We start from the raw sequence: 19,803 nt of genomic DNA, 5'->3' as shown, positions 1-19,803 counted from the left end.
ATCCCACAACCCGTAAAGGTTGGCCACATCACCGGGGTCTATGACCCCTAATATACTCTTTTCGAATAGCGATGTGGGTTCTTTTATGTCCCACAAGAACAAATCAGTGAAAGTGCTGTGAGACGGGACCTACAGTTTTTCGTCCTTATCCGAGAAGACTAGAAATTCTAACCATTTGCAGATGTCATTACAAAGGCAGCACTTTCTTCTCAGTCATTTAAAGACGCTGAGTGCAGGTCCGGCCTGGGTTTGAACCAGCGACCTCCCGCTCGGCAGACCGGCGCTCTCCCAACTGAGCTAACCAGGCGGCGGTGACTCGTGACATGTCACGTGACCCCGATCAAATGTTCAGGCACAAGAGGACCTCAGGATTTACTTTTGGAGAAAATTTCATTTTTTTATAGTTCTAGGTCTCCTAGCGAGAGATATTGGCAATCAATCATATGCCCCGAACACACTTTTGACCTAGGCCTAAACCCCTTGAGAATCCCTATTCCATCTCCTCGCTGTTTTTTTTTCTGTCCACATCTCTTTGAGCTCTCCCCACAATCTGAACGCCTGGAACAGGCCACACCTGGTCTTTCGTCTAGCCTAACATCCTGTTGGGGGTGGTATTATAGATGTTATTTATGTGTTACCTCCATATAAGTCAGTCTATAACCTCTTTGTTCCTCACTTTCTTTAAAATATGGGTCCAAAAAGCTTTAGGACTGGTTTTACGGGCATCTACGAGGAACTCAGATGTATATTGGTCCTCAGATTTTAACGCTTAGAGCAGGGCCTTTCTAGGGACATTTAAGTTAGCCCAGTTATCAGGTTTATTAATTTTTTTCTCTGTTGTATAGCTTGTGTTTCTTCGGACAAAGGCGACGGTGAGACGGATATAAACCATATAACGACTAAAGGTTACTTTGTTAGGAACGTTGTTTTGTAACGTGGTCAACATAGTAGATTCAAATTTTTCCCCTGTTGTTCGACAGGTACGAGAGAAAGTACTGCTGAAAAGTTGACATGTCTAGTTTGATTTTCGCTACATCAGCTTTTCTCCTAATGAAGACTTTCCGCTCCTGCAACCTTTTCCTTGCAGGTTATACCAGAAGATTGAAGAGTACCATATCCTAATCACTTATAACAGCAGTTACCTGGCAGTTTCTTAACCACAGAGTCATCAGTAGTAATATTCTACATTCTGGTTGGTGAATTTACCAGTTGTTTCAGGCCAAATTTTTGTTTAATGTCCAAGAGACAGTTCGCAGCAGAATAAGATTGAGGGCCTTCTGTGGCACAGTTATCCTTCCAATTAATATTTCAGGGGCACCTAACGTCACTTTTCGGAAAATATCTGTTCGGAAGACGACTTGAGATCTAGAATTTTCGGAACATATTTTGTAAAATTTATTGCTTGCTTGCCTATCATAGGATTTTCGAACATCTAAGAGAGTCAAACTAGCTCAAAATCCAGTTGGAGAGAAGAAAGCAAGTCAGATTTTATTGCTTTACGTAAGTGACATGCCCAGTTGCTTAGTGACGTGTCTAATTGCTTAGAAACATTTACTGACGACACCATTCTTCCAATTCTCAACAGGACCTTGAAAAAACTATAAATGAAGACTACATTCAAACATCTCAGCTACTGCTCAGCTAATGAACTTTTTGAAAACCCAAATTTAATGCGAGACTCAGTTCATTAAGATCTTTTATTATTTGTATAGGTAATAGCATGATTTGTAGTGATGATATTTGGCATAAATACCACAAGTGATATTTCAAAATTGTTATACGTAATTTAAAGAGCCGTTAGGCGAGTGAAATTTGCGACAATTTTGAAATATCACGAGTGGTATTTACGCCAAATATCACGTACAAATCATGCTATTATTTGTTTGTACTACTACCCCAAAAAGGTTTCTAGTTTTCACATGTAGGTATTTCAAATTAAGTTGAAATACTACTGCTCTAAGCCAATCAAATTACATAAATTTCTCATGTAGTAGTATAATAGTCTGAACAGTACAGATTCTTATAATCAGCTTTAAAAAAATAGGCCGCCACGAAAAGCTGTTCAGGCGGCATAGTATGGACACTTATCCCATATATGAATCTTCATTTTAGGGTTCGGAGCGGGCCGGGGCAGCTTTCCCTCGTAGATATCGCGCAGAAATCAGCGTTCTTATGTGTGAACAGAAGCCGTATGGTTTTGGTGCATGCGCAAAAGCTATCCGGTATAGTGTGAATATAGCCGGAGATGCCACTCTCACTTTGTTATAACGATCGCATACTCCTACGTAACAGAGCTGGATTTATGAAGTCGAATGTCTTAGGCATATCTGTTTTTTAAGTTCCAACAAGCTGTTTGTTGTCTTTCGCCATCCTCCAGTGATCAATTGTATTAATACTTAGTGTAGTCTGACAGCTGAGAGTCATACCGTAGGCTCTCAGGGTCTGTTATAGACTGGTCCCCTAGTTGTTTAGCTACAATCCGCTTAAAGATCTTATCTATAGCTGAAAGGACAGTGAATGTGATTTGTTGTTTTGAACGCACGTATTATAAATTGACTGTTTTGGATGTTTTAATTTCTTTGAATAGCCTAAGGAAACAGCCGAAATTTCGCAACGCCAGCGAAATGATGCCTCATAAACGAGCGCAGAAATTCTATACTTATGACGTGTCACAACCCAGATATGGGTTGTGCCTCTGATTGGCTGAAGCAAATTTCTCACTCAGGATCGGACGACCAATTAGAAGCACTGCCCAGATCTGTGTAGTGACGCGTAATCAGTGTGGAATTTCTGCGCTCGTTTCTCAGCCGTCATTTCGTGCACCAGTCGAAGCGTCGCGAAATGTCGGCTGTTTTTTCAGCCTACTCTAGCTGCCCGATAATTTATCGATTTCCCGAAACCTGCTAGTAGCTTAATAAATATATGCTTGTTGCCAACGGAATTGCTCGAGGTTGCACCAAAAAAAGCAACGCTATGATTGGTTTGGAAAAGAATTATTTTGGCAAACCAGTCAGATCCCTACCGTTCAGATGTTATTTGCCAACCCGCCCATTTCAAGACATCTTCCCATTAAATTCTTCAAAAAAATATGCTGTTCTGGTCATTAAATTTTTTTATTTCAGTCACCAGACATATTTTACAAAATACTTAAGTTACATGCAATTTTCTTCCTTCGATTTACAGTTACTTTACGGTTTACTTCTGATATAAGACCTTCAAAGAGCAGCTAGGTGGGAGCAAAATGCTTTGGCTGCTATCTTCTTTCCAAAATAACCTTAGCCATGGTAGCTTCGTCCTCGATAACGACCATACGGATAGCGACGATAGTGAGGCCGGTACTTGTTGTAGCGGCCGTAACGACGGTAACGGCCGTAACGACGGTAACGGCCGTAACGACGGTAACGGCCGTAACGACCCTTACGGCCGTAACGTCCCCAAGCCACTGGGTCAGCTTCTGGTATAGCGTTTACACTGAAACCAAAGAAACATTTTGAAATTTTTATATTGGTAATTCGTTATGTCCATTTTGTCTTTTATCACCAACCATCCTATAAGATGTAGACAATTCCTACTGAAAACTGTAATTTCACTTAGCTCAACTATAGGGTCGATAGTGCGGGGAGTGGCTTGTAAAATAATAAAAAAATACCTTTCAGAATTATCCACTTCATTTGCGTCATCAACATCTTCACTTTCTCCTTCTTCGTCTTCTTGATCAATTCTGTCACCTTCTAGGGCTTCTTCAGAGACACGTAATTTGCTTTCATCTTCCTGGTTATCGGATGCCAATTCGAATGGCCCATGTGACGAAGTAGTTGTCACCAGAACACCAAGGAAACAGACGAGAAGAGCGATCACTGCAAAAGACGGCTTCATGATGGCCAGTAACTGCAACGAACGTAACAGCAACAGTAACGAACGTTACGACTGACTGGTGAGATGGAAAACTCAGAGTGAACTTTGGGGCAGGTGGCTTTTTAATTTATAGTTTCGTTACGCTGTCATTTGCGTATGGGGTGTGCTATTTTTGGTTTTTGCTCAATGCCTCAAATGTAAGTAAAAATTACTGTAACAATACCGGTGCAACCCAATATTGCGTCGTACGTCCAATAACAAATAAAATGCTTCGAAAAATGGCAAAAATCACGAAATTCAGATTACCTTAATTAGTTTAGCTAAAAATCGTTATTTCTAGTGCAGAGAGTCAGGGAACTCAGTATAGTGATGGCCATGGGTTTTGTTGTCAAATCTTCATAAATTTGATTTTATTGCGGAAACGCTTTGCTATCAAAAATAACCACGCCTTCCAGCAGATTTAAAGGCAGCTATCAAATACTGTCGATCCAAAATAACCCTCATGCTACAAATTTAAAAGCTGATAGTCAAAAGAGTGATAATTACTTTACCCGTGAAGTGGATAGTAGACCACTGAATTTCATTGCACTATAATTTTTTAAATTGTTTTCTTTTGTTTACTTGTAACCATTTGGCACTCATTGTCAGATACTATTTCTTGAGTCAAAGTAATATCGCTTTAAGAATATATCTTATATTTTGTGCAGACTGTTTCCCCAATGAAATGAACACAAAAACATCTTTAAATATTTCACATACATTAGGTTCTACTAAATACAGGGAGAGAAAATTCGCAAAAAACAGTGTATGGACAAATATTATTAAGTATACATAACTAACTTTCGACAAGTTTTTCTTAACTTAGTGTGTGTGCACTGATAGCCATATTTCAAAGTAGCAAATCATGTAGCAGGGCCTGTGCTTCTTTACAACAAGGAGTACAAAATAAAAGAGCGAGAAAGCAATAACGAAACAAATATTATAAATTGCACCACAGATAATGTTATTTTATATCCAGCATTTTCTTGGTTATTTGTAATTCATTTCTCAGTTGTTTGGGTTAACTGGAAATGACATATCTTCAAGGCCTCCTAAGCATTCGCGGGAACGCAATCTCCTAACCCAAATCTCCCCCGCTCCAGTCCAACAACAGGCTAGTTTTATAAGTTTTTCCTAGGAGCGGTTATTCTTGTGCTCCACGTTTGCTGAACTCAACATCAAACACTTGCAGTTTTTTTTTTTTTTTAAGGTTAGCAAGTAATATTTGAGACAAATGAACGTCACGCTCGTGGCCATATTTACGACAGACTGCCTGTACATCCCGGGAGGGGGGGGACTCCGCATACGAAAGGGGCGGGGATGCTCGTTGGAAATTTTGAATTAAGCCCCTAAAGGAGACCGACCTGGGCGTGGCTCAAGCTTGTTTTGACCCCTAAAAGAGACCATGTTAAAACACAGACAGTAAATATTTTTTTTATAGTTTTTCGCGTAAAACCCTAAACGAGACCCTCACGGCAAAATATGATGGCGTTTTGCCCAGAACACCCTAAGTGAGACCAAAATCCGAAATTTACACCCCTCAGCGAGAAGACGAGCATCCCCACCCCTTTCATATGTCGAGTCCTCCCACCCCCCTCCTCTCGGGCTGTACATGTTCTTAATCTTGCTTGAGCAAACGAGAGCGATGAGAGCGATTCCCAGGCCGTCCTAAGAGCAAAAATAGGGCGAGACAAAATAAGTACACTACATCTGCCATTTGCAAAAAATATCATGCTGTGATAGGTTTTAAAATTTGTCACAATTTCGAGAGCAGATTAGTGACTTCGAAATTGTTGCGGAGTTACAGTTCTAAATTTGTTAGCGGAGACTGGGAGAAATATCAAACCGTGTATTGTGAAAGTATAGAGACGGCGGAAGTAGTTGCGCATGGAATAACTTTTTATTTGTTACGTAAAGTTAAGTAGTCGCTAAATTGAAACACGTACACACTGGCGTATGTAAGTGTTTTCCTACTTTCCAAAAATTGATCAACAAGTGGTCCAAGTGAAGAAGTTGGTATCGATATAAATACAGTATCATGCCACAAAATTCAATATAGTACTTATTAATATCACTAACTGCTACCGCTTCAATATCACAATATGGTTCGTTTTCCCTGATTAAACTGCCGAAGAGTCAGTATGGGGAGCGCTTAGTGACGATATTATGAGCGCGGTTTTACCAAACAAAAATCCACGTCATGGTCTGCAATACATCACCAATTTACAAGAGCAATTTACCATTCAGTATTAAGGCTAACATCCAGTTTTTCCCTAGCCTGAAGTCATTTAGATTTTTTAGACTTATGTTTAGGGACTTTTATTACTTTCTACATTTCCTTAAAGGGCACTAAATTTCAGTGAACAGTGGATTTCTAGAGATACTTTTATATTTATACTTAAAACTCAATGGGTGAACTTCGTGTCTAAAGCAATCTGATTGGATCGCAATCTCATGCCAACCAGTGATACCCACTACTTAATTGTTGGATAATGAAAGATCCTGAAGGCAGAAACGAACAAAACTGGCTGTTGTAAACTCGGTGTTCTCCCAAATTTCAAACTACAAAATTTTGAAAACAGAGACAATCCTGGCCTTGTTATTTTTTCAAGGTAAAGCAAATTATAAATTGTTCAAAAAAAGATGTTTTGGTTCTAATAATTCTTAGTTTCGACGGATAATACTTACTAATTCCAGGAAATGGGAGCTGAAGTATCTATTCTTGACATCGATATAGCGCGTCGTGTATCAACAAGGAACGAAAGCGAAGGTCCAAAACCTGTGGTATGTAAATTTGGCTGGCGTTTGGCGAAAGGGAAAGTTATGGAAGTTCGTCAACGTGCCTCCCAAGTTAACCCAACAAGTATCGGCTTTTCTGCTGAAAACGAGGTTGGCAGAGCGAGAATCTTCGATCATCTTACCCCCAAGAAGCAGAACCTGTTATTTGAGGCGAAAAAATTCAAAGAGCGGAATCATTATCAATTTTGTTGGGCTAAAAACTCCACCATTTATCTAAGAAAGGATGAGAGCTCTCGTGTGATTAAAATCTCGAACACTAATACACTACGACTTCTAGCATCGGATACGTATTCATTACAAGTTAGATAAGTATAATCTACTATTAATGAATCTTAGTTTCATTTAAGAGTATTAACCATCAGACCGCTCGTAGTACTCACTCTTTATTTCGTGAGCGTCCATACTTTGGGCAAAATATTATCTTTGCTCATGGCCAATTTAATAACTGCATACCTTCTCATTTGCCGACCAAAAAGTATTTGGAAAAGCTTTCTAGTTTTTACGATCTTGATCTTTTTAGGCTCAATGCAGCTAAAACCCTTAATCTTGATAATGATAATCTTTATTACAATCGTATCCAGAGCCGTTACTACTCTCCAGATAGCTTCAACAAATTTAAAACTGAACTTCCTAGACGTGCTAGTTATTCATGTGTCTCTGTTCTACATAATAATGTCAGGAGCCTTGGCGAAACCTTCAAAAATTCCAGGTCCATTTATTAGATGAATTGAACTGTGATTTCAGCATTATAGGAGTTTCTGAAACCAAAATAATCAGTGGGAAAAGCTTGGATTTTAATCCAAACATACCTGGATATATTTTTGAATGCGCTCCGCACCTCTCGCCTCTGGAGGTGTTGGCTTGTACATTAATGAATCTCTGAAGTATAAAGTTACTGAAAAAACATCAAATGAGGCTTTCCAGGCGCTATGGATTGAAATCCATTCCTCACAAAAATGTAACATCATTTGTGGTATTGTATATAGACAGCATAATTCTCCGCAACGCTTCCAAGGATATTTTGACGAAACTCCTGAGAAAGTAATAGCTTCAAACAAATCATGGGCGACTTCAACATAAACCTCCTTCACGCCGAAAGCTCCCATTATGCTCAGGAATTTTTACTTTCTCTGCAAAGCTTTTCATTTACACCAACTATTGATAAACCAATTCGTGTGCATAACAGCTCTGCCACCTTAATCGACAATATTTTGACTAACAAAGTTGATGCTAATATCACCAGGGGCAATATTGTCTCTGATATCAGCGACCATTTTTCACAGTTTTGTGTCTTCCACACTTTCTTTAAGAAGCTGAAGTCGAAAAAAAAAAGCGCAGAGATTTTTCTGGTTTCTCCGTTAATAGTTTTAACTCTGAACTTTCGGAGGAACTCTTAAACCAAAACAATTTTGATGACCAGTTTGTCGTCGACATTGCTTTTTTTAATTTCTATAACACACTGTCTATTCTTGTCGAGAAACACGCTCCTATGAAAACTCTCTCAAAACGCAAGCTAAAGCAGTTTTCTGAGCCGTGGATAACCATTGGCCTCAAAAAATCTATCAGAGTGAAAAATTCTCTTTTTCATTCAGGGAATTTCGCACAATATAAACTCTGTAGAAATAAAATTTGCGCTCTTACTAGGGCGAGTAAAAAGAATTATTATCACGCATTCTTTGCTGACAATTTGAATAACATGAAGAACACCTGGAATGGCATAAATAGCCTTATCAACGGCAAAAAGAAAAAATCTCGGGCTATTTCTTCGCTAAAGCGCCTTAACAACGGCATAACAACTGATCCCCTTGAGATTTCTAATATTTTCAACAATTACTTCTCTTCCGTTGGTGTAGCCTGAGTATCAGGCGTTTCCGAGGGAAAAGGGGAAAGATGGAAGCGAAAAAGGAAGAGAGCTGAAGGAGAGAAACGCCCTTCCTTTTTCTTCTCCCCCCTCCCCCCCCAACCCTCCCCCATCTAAAATCTCCCTAGCCCCTTAGGAAGGCCAGATACTCAGGCTACCGTTGGTGAAAAAATATTCGCGCGTACCACCTTCTTCTTGCAGTTTTACTATTTGTCACCCAATAAGTATCCTAACTCCTTCTTTTTTGATGCAGTCTCTCCAGTAGACATTGAACGTGAAATACTATCTATTCCTAGAAATAAAACTTACGGTCTTTACTCTTGTCCGATCCATATTTTGTCCGGTGCTAAACAAATTATTTCTGGCCCTCTATCCAACATTTTTAACATCTCTGTGCAAGAAGGTTTCTTTACATCCAAATTAAAGCAAGCGAAAGGTGTCCTGTCTACAAAAGTGACGATGAAACTGAACCCGGAAATTATCGGCCTATTTCGTTATTATCTATTTTTAATAGAATATTTAAAAAATTGATGTACTGACAACTAAAAAACTTTCTTGATAAAAACCATATCCCATTTAAATCACAGTATGGCTTTCGTGAAAAGCATACTACACAACACGCTGTTATTGACATTGTCAATATCACACAAAACAATATGGACCTAAAATTATTTACTTGTGGCATCTTCTTTGATTTCATGAGAGGACACAGAGGTTTTTTACTGGAAGTACCATCCCACACAGGGATGTTTTCTCCGCGGGCAGCTAATCCGACTTAATCCCATTTAATATGTCGCGCTCTTCGAAAGTGCGAAAATTTTCTTGTCGTGTATTAGATTTCAGATACATTTTCTTAATCTTCATTTCGCGCCAGAATAAATTAGTTTGCGCGCAAAGGGCTCCTAAAAAAATCACAAGGTTTGTCCCACTTCGAGTCCACCTTCTGGAGATACGCCGGCTTGGTAGCTGGAATAGATTGCCGAGGCGAAGATCTGGCATTTTTTCCTCGTCGTCGTATTTTCTTCACGACAAATGTTTAAATTTGTAGTGAGAATGCAGCGCATATCGGTGGATTTTACTTCATGCGGCTTGCTACTTCTGAAAGAAGAGTGCCGGATTTCATCGTTTTGTTCCTGTTTATTAGTGAAGGCAAATGTAAGGTAAATGAACCGACCACTGTAAGGTAAGAATTGAAGTTTTAAATTTGTTACTCGGCGAAAATCGTGGAATTGGAATTCGTGAAACTCGTGAGTATTACCTCTGTTACCTAATGTCATGCGATGACTCCTCGCTTTTTCGATGCGTAACACGGATATAAGCGATAAATTTCTTTCGCAAAGTGAAGTATAATTTACTTAACGAGACCATTTGACGAATATTTCTCGTTATATGCTTTATTCATATTTGCTTGGCTTATTCAGGCTACATGCCAGGAGTTTGATGACAATGTTTGTGTGCTATAATTATGCTGATAAGTTTTTGAAGGAGCCCATCAAATTTGATGGGCTCCTGGTTTTTGCATCTTTATATTGAAACTCATGCAAGCCAAACGTTTGTTAACTCTAGCAAAACACTCTTCTATTATGGAGGAACTTTTAACGTCTTTCGGGGCCCTAATACGGTGTCAAATTTTTAGGGGAAACAAAGCTTGATTTTTGGCGAAACAGACTATAGCTTTTTCGCCTTTAAAAAGAGCGCGAGGCAAACGTCCGTGAGCACAGTGTAAGCCAGTGATTCTTTAGGTAGAGCTAACAAACATAGGCTGCACTTTAGATGGCACACCCATGGGTGTAGTGTAACCCAGTGATTCTTTAGGCAGAGCTAACAAACATAGGCTGCACTTTAGATGGCACACCCATGGGTGTAGTGTAACCCAGTGATTCTTTAGGCAGAGCTAACAAACATAGGCTGCACTTTAGGTGGCACACCCATGGGTGCAGTGTAACCCAGTGATTCTTTAGGTAGAGCTAACAAACATAGGCTGCACTTTAGGTGGCACACCCATGGGTGCAGTGTAACCCAGTGATTCTTTAGGTAGAGCTAACAAACATAGGCTGCACTTTAGGTGGCACACCCATGGGTGCAGTGTAACCCAGTGATTCTTTAGGTAGAGCTAACAAAAATAGGCTGCACTTTAGGTGGCACACCCGTGGGTGCAGTGTAACCCAGTGATTCGTTAGGCAGAGCTAACAAACATAGGCTGCACTTTAGGTGGCACACCCATGGGTGTAGTGTAACCCAGTGATTCTTTAGGTAGAGCTAACAAACATAGGCTGCACTTTAGGTGGCACACCCATGGGTGCAGTGTAACCCAGTGATTCTTTAGGTAGAGCTAACAAACATAGGCTGCACTTTAGGTGGCACACCCATGGGTGCAGTGTAACCCAGTGATTCTTTAGGTAGAGCTAACAAAAATAGGCTGCACTTTAGGTGGCACACCCGTGGGTGCAGTGTAACCCAGTGATTCGTTAGGCAGAGCTTACAAACATAGACTATACAGGTGTACATCAGATGGTAACAAGTTTTAAAGTTAAAACTTTGTCATGAAGTGCTACACCATGGCATTTCGACTATTTCATTATCGCGCTTGTTTTGACGCACAATTGATAGTCAGGAGAAGTCGTATTGTCTAACACCATAGCAAAAGACAAATTTACACACATCACAGCGTTAAGGTAAGGTAATACTCGGTATTTCCTTCAGGTACATTTACATTTTCTGTTAGGTTATAAGCGATTAAATCGCATGCAGCGACGAACAAAACGCGAAGCCGTCAGATATTCTAGAACCGTGTTATTTACAGTGCTGTGCATTATTATTGCTTAACTAACTAACTACGCGCTGATGGAAATAAGTTTCGGCCGCTTTAAATTTTGAAACAATTCACTGGTACTGTATAGTGATAATTGAAGCGGAAAGTTAGCACGCGAGCAGGGCGATTCTGCTGTGGTTTCTGTAATGTAGAAGATATTACGGCAATGAGGCTCCCGAGGTCCGTTCTGGAAATCACAACTACATGTAGGATGAAATGTATTCTGCGTGCAGACGTCTCCCGCGAGACGGTTTCTTGGTGATTTTATTAATTTTTCCGATCCTTTTTTTTTTTTCAGCTCTATTTTCGCGGCTTTTGCGATACAAACTAAATTTATTTTTAGTTGTGACGGCATTACACTGCTTATTCATGACGGCTTTGGAAGAAACTGAATATATTGCGCTTCGCGATTTCGCAAAATCGCTGCGGGAATTAAAAAATATTTTCTTCCAAAAAAGCGTTTTCACGCTTCTTTCTCTAGTCAATTATCTCGTTTGTCTCGTTTTCTAAAGGTCCTTGAAAACAGAATAAGACATATCTAGTATAACGCTGCTGTGGTTTAAATTTCAAAATGCGACCAAGTTTGGGAATTATTTAAGATTTTCGATTTTCTGCCTGGGCTTATTAAAAATTAGCCGCCGAAGACGGAAAGTCCAGTGACAGAATTGAGGTGACTTTCATAAAAACAACGAACATATTGGCAATCTTAGCTAATCTTCTACTTAAATTTCACAAAACAGTTATGGTTATCTAAAAATGTATAAACGGCACATTTTTTGATCTAGAGAAGAAAATATTAGGCTGTTCCAGGCGTTCATAGAAGAGCGCGGGTGAAATATTTAAGAGGAAAAAAAACGATTGAAGACTAGAGAGGGAAGTCACCAAACCACAGCGGCTAGTCCATTTTAGGGGTTGTCCATATGGGTAGTCCATGGGGGTAGTCCATGAACTTGGGATGAGTGTTTTGTTCACCACCAGAAAAATAAGTGCTCAGGAAACCAAAACACTTGTAACCAAATGTTGTATATATAATCAGTTCTCTGTAGTTTTAATTCTTCACTCCATTAAAGCATATTTCTTCACATGTTCATATTTTAGAATTCTGTACTCTGTTCTACACTTAAAGGATTCATCGACATCAATCCGCGTAAAAATTCGATGATCTACACTCAATCTACACACTTGATCAGCTCCACGACTCCGAAGGACTACACAGTTCTAAGACTCTTCGCAAAAAGCTCAGTTTTCAGATCACGTGACGAGTTTTCCCGCCACAATGACGCAATAATTTCTAACACACTCCCCGCCTTGACTGACACAGGTCAATCAACAACAAATGAAATAACATTAATAAAATAACAAATGAAAGAAAAAGAGTTTGCTGTTCTTTGACTTAATGTTAATGTTTACTAACATGTTCCTGTTCGGCATTTCCCACGAAGGTAATAGGGAAATCAGTGGTTCTGTTCTGACGCTCTTCCCGCACTTGCGATTCGACTTCTACAGGGTAAAGCCTATTTAGGGGTCTTGTCATTTCCACGACTCGATCTCCACTACACACTCTTACAACAGCTCCTCTGTGGTAACCATCTCGTCCTGTAATGAGAGATTTGACGACTCCCATACTCCAAAGTTGTCTCGGCGCTTTGTCCTTGTAGACGCAAACAACATCTCCGACCTTAATCGTTGGCTTCCTGTTACTCGAATTGCAGTTGTGATGAACACGTAATTCTGTTAAGTATTCCTTCTGCCAACGTCTCCAAAAATGTGAAAGTACAGCATTCAAGTACTTCTCACGTCTTGAAAGATCTCGCACAGTGTGATCTCCCCCACTCGGTTGTTTAGCGCTTCCGTGTGAACTCAACAAGCGACGACCAATAACAAGTTGCGACGGTGTAAGAGGATCTCGCATTTCATCACTCACATAAGTTAGAGGTCTTGAATTCAGGATTCCTTCGGTCTCGACAATGATTGTAAGCAGTTCTTCATAAGTGACTCGAGCTGTTCCTAAACTCTTTTTCAGACAGCGTTTTGTTGATTTAACGAGACGTTCAAAGAATCCACCCCACCAGGGTGCTAATGCCACGTTATATTTCCAGGATATGCTATACTCTGCTAACAACCCTTTGAGCTCTTCACTCTTGAAAGCGGAACCATTGTCCGATACAACAAGCCTTGGTACACCTCGTCGAGCAGTGAACCGTTTGAAGCTTCTCACAAACGCTTGAGTTGACATATTTGGAACAAGGTCTAGATGAACTGCGCGACTAGATGCACACGTTTATAACACAATGTATGCCTTGTTCATAACACTACTCTTGTTGTACACATCCTTGACATAAATGGGACCCGCAAAGTCTACTCCTATACTTGAAAATGCGAAGTCGTCAGACAATCTGAATTCAGGTAGTTGAGGGGTAGGAGGCACTCCATAGGGGCGACCTTCAAGTTTCTTGCATACTACACACTTGCTTAATATCTTCTTAACTGTCTGTCTCCCTTTAACGACCCAGTATTTTGATCGCAGTTGAACCAGCGTCTCTGCTACTCCATTGTGCATGACTTGTTCATGGCACTTGAGGATCACCAATCTCGTAAAGCAATGTTCTCTAGGCAGAAGTACAGGAAATTTGGTATCATAGGGTAACGACGACAGACCTATTCTTCCTTGACATCTGACTACACCTTCACTGTCCTGATAAAGTCCCAGGGTCGACTTCATTTGCTGGTACTTGTCACTGTTCAGGATACCCTTTTGAACGTGTTTAATCCACTTATTCTCAGCTTGTTTGTAAACTTGCAAGGATTCTTCTTGGTCAGTTGATCCGTCCCTTCTTCTTTTCAATTTCTTGACAAATAGCAACACAAGTGAAGTAACCCTTATGAGCTTCGTAAGGGAACTGTAGGATCCAGGATTGATGATACTCTCCAGATTTGCTTCTTTTTTGGTACACGTGTTCAATAAGCTGGAGACTGTAGGTTTGGCCGATTTCAGTTCGCACAACTCTTCCTTGGCTTGTACATTTACAGGCTGAACTGGCCAGTAGGCGCTTTCCTTAGACAGGAATTCTGGACCATGTAACCACAAACTACTTTCTTTAAGTGCAGTGGCCTTAATTCCTCATGATGCAATGTCAGCCGGGTTTTCTGACGTAGGACAGTACCTCCATTGCTCAGGCGGAGCATTTCGTCTGATTTCGCTCACACGATTCTCCACAAATTGCTTGTATTCCTTATCAGTGTTCCTAATCCACCACAAACAAATCATAGAATCCGTCCAATTGACTACGTCATCAACTCTCACAACGTTTTCTAAAGCTTGACTCACACTCTTCACCAATCTTGACGCAGTAAGGTTAGACAACAGTTCTAGACGCGGTATGGTTTGCTTATCCAACGGAGCTACTCGGGTTTTTGACGCCACAATCTCACATTCTACTCTTGACTCATATTCTACTCTCATGTAAACAACGGCTCCGTACGCCTTTTCCGACGCATCTGCAAAACAATGAAGTTGGAGCGATTTAACTTCATTCCCACCGAGACCTTTAGCATAACACCTTTTAAAACTCACTCTTCCAGCTAGTCTTAGGTCTGACAAAGTTGACAACCACTCTTGGTTGAGTTCGGTATCCACTAACTCGTCCCAGTCCCTTTGTGCCTTGCACAGTTTTTGAAACATAATCTTGAAGGGTAGAATAACTGGAGATATTAACCCCACGGGATCAAAGAATCTCGTAGCAGTACTGAGAATCAGTCTTCTTGTAGCTGGCTGAACGTCCACACCCTCCAATACCTTAGTCAAGTCATAGATCAGTTCATCTTGGTTAGGGTTCCAAAGCATTCCCAAGACCTTCTGCTCTTTCTCAGTACCTTGCTTAAAAACTGACTTTGAGAAGCTCTCATCTTCCTCTTGAACACATTCTTTACTGTTTATAGCAAAGTCTCCACTGAAGGCTGAATCTTGTTTCAGTGATTGCAAAAGACTTGCTGAGTTACTGTTCCACTTCCTCATATTGAACCCTCCTGATTTGAGACAGAGTTTTATCTCATTACAGAAACGCGCCCATTCATAAACGTCGATCGTGAAAATGCAAATAAGTGAAAAATGACGTTAATTTAGTGTCAATCAAGAAATCCCCTGGGTATATCCCTTTCCTGGTTATTGTTCCTGCTCAGACATCCGCAGCATTTGCCTATTCTTCGATGAAGAATAGAACTTTACGAAAAATCCTCGATGACTGTTGTTGATTTTGCTCTAAATAATTCAATGCACTGACTTAAAATGAATTTTTACCTTTTACACTAGTTCTTGGTGTTCGAATCGATGGATGAAATATGAGCGCAACCGATGCGTTAATAGTTTGTTTACATTTTGTCACGGGTTTTGGATAATATTATAAACCTTAAAATTTACGGGCAAATTCGACTCACTTACATTCTTCATTAAAGATATTGACTTTAGCAAAGTATAAGGCAAAATTAAGAGCGATACTTTCTTTAAGAACGCTATAACTACATATTTACCGGCAAACCTAAACAGCAATCTAATCCGTCTCTTGAAAACAACTACAATACCGCTTCTGATAATAATATTTATAAACGCTGCAAACATTTTTATTCAATCTTATCGAGTGATTTTCGTGGATGAGTTTTTAAGTAAAGAATACTTTGGTTTCTGATTAGCTTTAACTGTTTTGCCATCAAAACGATTCGCACGAGACTACTGAATTCGCGAGGGTTTTATGTTAGTGCACGAGGAAGAAAAATGCTTCTCTTTGCATAAACTTGAAGCGCTGACAAAGACATTCCAACACTTAAAACAATGGCAACCTACTTCTATTGTTTCTGCATTGTCTCTTGAAAGTGTGAGAATAGTTAACCGCTATGAAGTTCATAAGAGACCGAAAACGACGGTAGTCTTTGAAACTTCGTTTTTGCTCGCAAAGCCTAATGGGTACCCCACTTTTCACGGGCGACGTTTTTCAATGGGCGCGTTTCTGTAATGTCCTTTGACAAAGAAAGGGCATTGTTCACATCCTTGGCCCCAGAAACGAAGTCATCTACATACAAAGACTTCAAAAGCTCAAGTGCAAATGCATTGTCATTCAGCATATATGTATTAACATGGTGTCTGATGGTAGCATTGAGAATGAAGGGGCTAACATTCACTCCAAATACAACTCTTGTAAAGCGAAGTAACTTAATCTCAGGTGATTCCTTATTGACATCATCTACCCATAGAAAGCGTAAAAAGTCTCTGTGTCCTGGATCAATCTCAATATTCAAAAATGCTTTCTCAATATCAGCAGTTACAGCAACTTCATGAACTCTAAATCTCAGCAAAATGTCCAGTAGAAGAGGATTTAATGAAGGTCCGACATGCAGACAGTCATTTAAGCTTGGTCCAAACACCTTGGATGAGGCATCGTATACAACTCTAACCTTTGTTGTATCTCTGTCAAGTCTCACAACTCCCCTGTGTGGGAGATAGTGCACATTTCCAGGTTCTAGGACTTGATCTTGCCGCACTTCTTCAACTACTCCACTTTCTAATTGCTCCTTAATCACTTGATGATATTGTTCCAGTATTTCTGGTTGGGTCTTAAGCTTCTTAATCACAGTTGCCAACCTTCGTGAAGCATTTGTATAATTATCTGACAGCATAGGGTGATTATCCTTGAATGGTAGCTTGACTTGGTATCTTTCACCAGTAAATTTTATCTCATTAGAAAACTTGTCATGAACTGAAGTTTCATTGTCCCTTATGCCTAAGGTTTCCAAGTCCCAAAATTTCTGCAAATCATCTTGCACATGGCTGATGTCAGCTGACTCAATTTTCAAAACATGTGTAGCACTTAGGTTAACTGTGCATGACTCTGTCAATGCTGGAACTGCAGCTGGTCCCGACAGTACCCATCCCAACTTGGTCTCAAGAGCCACCGGTCCAGAAGGATCTCCCTTGATTATTCCTCCAGTAAAGAAAGACCAGTAGTGATCTGCTCCTATTAGTAAGTCAACACTAACCGTTCCATTAACAGCTCCACATGCAAGCTGTAGCCCTTGAAGGTATGGATAACATTCTACTGCACTTTGAATTTCTTGGTTCGATACTGGACTGCATATTACTGGTACAACGTAAGCAGTGACGTACACACTCATTGCATCTATTATTCTGATGCACAATTGCACAATGTCACATTCCTTTACAGATGCTGAATTGTCACCAAATGTTTTGATTAGCAAGGTTTCCTTACCAACAGTAGGTAATTTTAACTGCTCACGTGTCTTACTGGTTATATAAGATCTCTGGCTACAAGAGTCAAAAATGACTTGAGTATACATTCCAGTTTCTTGATTATCTGGTCTAAAAACAAAGGCTTGGGCAGTCTGCAACAGTATAGAGTTATTATTGCTGCCAACATGCATTGTTGATGTTCCAACATCTCTGGATCTCTCCTGGGAAGTTTCAGATCTACTAAGTGATGCTAATTCAGCTCCTGAACTACTAGGTTGGACAGGCTTCTTAGGGTTTTCACAGATAGTCACATGATGTCTAGCTCCACAATTAAAACATTTGGCCTTTGACTGACAACCTGGTGTAATATGCCCTGCTTTCAAGCAAACAAAACACCTGCCACTTCGTCTCAATATAGTTCTTCTAGCCTTTGGTTCAGTAATGGTACTACAGGTGATGGACTTGTGATTTTTCTTGCAAAAGACACATTGCAGAGTACACTCTTCACTGCCCGCATAAAGTGCAGATGAGGAAAGGGGCTGTTTGAATCTTCCCTTATGCTGGTCAAATTTAGGGTTAGAATTCGTTGGACTACTTGTTTTCACTGCATTACACCTTTCTCTTGCCTCCAACTCAGATTTCAGTGCATTTAACAGGACATCAAGGTCCCAAGTTTCTTTACTACCAAACTTGCGACTGATGATTAATCTCAACTCAGAGGGAATTTTCTCCATTACAACTGGAACTAATAAATTTCCAAAGGACTCTGATTCGATGCCTAGTGCCTTCAAACTTCGAATGTTTATCTCTATCTTGTCATACAAATCACGGAGTTTCTTCGTTTCATGCACTGAACTGACTATTGGCAATTTCAACAAAGCGTTCATGTGGTTAGAAATCAACAGCTGTGGTTTACCAAATCTATCTCTAAGTATATCAATGGCAGTTTCGTAATTATCTTCAGTGAGAGGCAACCCAGTAATTGCAGATTCGGCTGCGCCTGTCACACAACTCTTCAAATAGGTGAATTTTTGGATTCTTGAAATGTCAGTGTTTCTGTTAACCGCAGATTCGAAAGTGTCCCAGAAACTCTGCCATTCCTCGTAGTTGCCTGAAAATGACTTTAGTTCTAGTTTAGGTAGCTTCACTTTCGCGCCCTCATTACTTTTGACATTGTTATTAATTTGACTGAAGCTTGGTGAAGTTCCCACGTGTGCGCTATTTTTAGCATCCTCTAAACTCAAGTCAATTCTAGCCAAAATACGGTAAACTTTTGCACAAAACTCACCACAATCCTCGACTTCTTTCTCAATGTCTCTCCCCTTACTGTTTTCCAGAATTGTTTCGTCCAACTTTTGGATAGTTTCTAGCCTTTCATTGAGGGTGAATTTCAGTCCCATAAGTTTTTCCCTTGATGAATCTTCCACGTGATCGTCAGTTTGCTCGACTAAAATTCTCGTCGCACCTTCTATCGTTTTCTCCACAAAAGCTCTGTGGGCATTTCTAATTCTCTTTGCTTTTTCGTTGTCCATTCTTTTCTTCTTGTACTGTAATCCTGTTCTTGACGATTAATTGATTAAACTTGTTTCGTCGATCCGGCGACTGCGAAGGACCATGTAACCAAATGTTGTATATATAATCAGTTCTCTGTAGTTTTAATTCTTCACTCCATTAAAGCATATTTCTTCACATGTTCATATTTTAGAATTCTGTACTCTGTTCTACACTTAAAGGATTCATCGACATCAATCCGCGTAAAAATTCGATGATCTACACTCAATCTACACACTTGATCAGCTCCACGACTCCGAAGGACTACACAGTTCTAAGACTCTTCGCAAAAAGCTCAGTTTTCAGATCACGTGACGAGTTTTCCCGCCACAATGACGCAATAATTTCTAACAACACTAGCAAATTCATATTCTTTTATGAGCAGCTGTCCTGTCGTTTCATTTAAAAAGTGATTAGCTAAGATGGTTGGCAAATATATTGCCTCACTTTTAAAATTGCTACACTGACGTGTTCTATGTGCTTTTGATTTTTCCCTCCGAGTGTTCAGAAGATATATAATTGCACGAAGTGCGAAAGACAAATAAATAAATTATGTTTCAAGGTTTAAGGCGGCTTTAAAGTATGGGTTACTAAGTCAGACTTGTCATCATAAAGTGCATTGTATGGAAAAGTTTGGGCAGGATACCT

General features: G+C 39.9%; 4 protein-coding genes across 4 annotated transcripts; all 4 read right to left on the bottom strand.

Moving 5' to 3' along the window:
• Nucleotides 1-3,094: 3,094 nt before the first annotated feature.
• Nucleotides 3,095-3,965, bottom strand: LOC140923389 (uncharacterized). The gene is made up of 2 exons (XM_073373482.1): nucleotides 3,650-3,965; nucleotides 3,095-3,471 (listed from the first exon to the last, which is right to left on the bottom strand). The coding sequence occupies exons 1-2, from the start codon at nucleotides 3,874-3,876 to the stop codon at nucleotides 3,276-3,278; spliced, it is 423 nt and encodes a 140-aa protein (XP_073229583.1). The 5' UTR covers nucleotides 3,877-3,965; the 3' UTR covers nucleotides 3,095-3,275.
• An 8,800-nt stretch (nucleotides 3,966-12,765) lies between these two features.
• On the bottom strand, nucleotides 12,766-13,602 carry LOC140933056 (uncharacterized). Its single transcript, XM_073382576.1, has one exon. It carries the CDS (start codon nucleotides 13,600-13,602, stop codon nucleotides 12,766-12,768), a length of 837 nt encoding a protein of 278 aa, XP_073238677.1.
• Nucleotides 13,603-13,647: 45 nt separating this feature from the next.
• On the bottom strand, nucleotides 13,648-15,381 carry LOC140933047 (uncharacterized). Its single transcript, XM_073382566.1, has 2 exons — nucleotides 14,572-15,381; nucleotides 13,648-14,421 (listed from the first exon to the last, which is right to left on the bottom strand). The coding sequence occupies exons 1-2, from the start codon at nucleotides 15,379-15,381 to the stop codon at nucleotides 13,648-13,650; spliced, it is 1,584 nt and encodes a 527-aa protein (XP_073238667.1).
• A 935-nt stretch (nucleotides 15,382-16,316) lies between these two features.
• LOC140933037 (uncharacterized) lies at nucleotides 16,317-19,136 on the bottom strand. Its single transcript, XM_073382554.1, has one exon. It carries the CDS (start codon nucleotides 19,134-19,136, stop codon nucleotides 16,317-16,319), a length of 2,820 nt encoding a protein of 939 aa, XP_073238655.1.
• Between the last annotated feature and the right edge of the window lie 667 nt (nucleotides 19,137-19,803).

Source organism: Porites lutea, chromosome 1, assembly GCF_958299795.1.
Source record: "Porites lutea chromosome 1, jaPorLute2.1, whole genome shotgun sequence".
Taxonomy (NCBI): Eukaryota; Metazoa; Cnidaria; class Anthozoa; order Scleractinia; family Poritidae; genus Porites; species Porites lutea.
Note: the sequence above shows the minus strand (reverse complement) of the source record. Positions and strands in the feature narration are given on the sequence as shown.

Excerpts from the sequence above, each read along its gene's own strand:
- LOC140933056 (XM_073382576.1), bottom strand. The coding sequence starts at position 13,602 with ATGTCAACTCAAGCGTTTGTGAGAAGCTTCAAACGGTTCACTGCTCGA.
- LOC140923389 (XM_073373482.1), bottom strand. The coding sequence starts at position 3,876 with ATGAAGCCGTCTTTTGCAGTGATCGCTCTTCTCGTCTGTTTCCTTGGT. Across the intron at positions 3,472-3,649 it reads GAAGTGGATAATTCTGAAAG|TGTAAACGCTATACCAGAAG; the intron begins GTATTTTTTTAT and ends CTTTGGTTTCAG.
- LOC140933047 (XM_073382566.1), bottom strand. The coding sequence starts at position 15,381 with ATGAGGAAGTGGAACAGTAACTCAGCAAGTCTTTTGCAATCACTGAAA. Across the intron at positions 14,422-14,571 it reads AGCAATTTGTGGAGAATCGT|GAAAGCGCCTACTGGCCAGT; the intron begins GTGAGCGAAATC and ends TTCCTGTCTAAG.
- LOC140933037 (XM_073382554.1), bottom strand. The coding sequence starts at position 19,136 with ATGGACAACGAAAAAGCAAAGAGAATTAGAAATGCCCACAGAGCTTTT.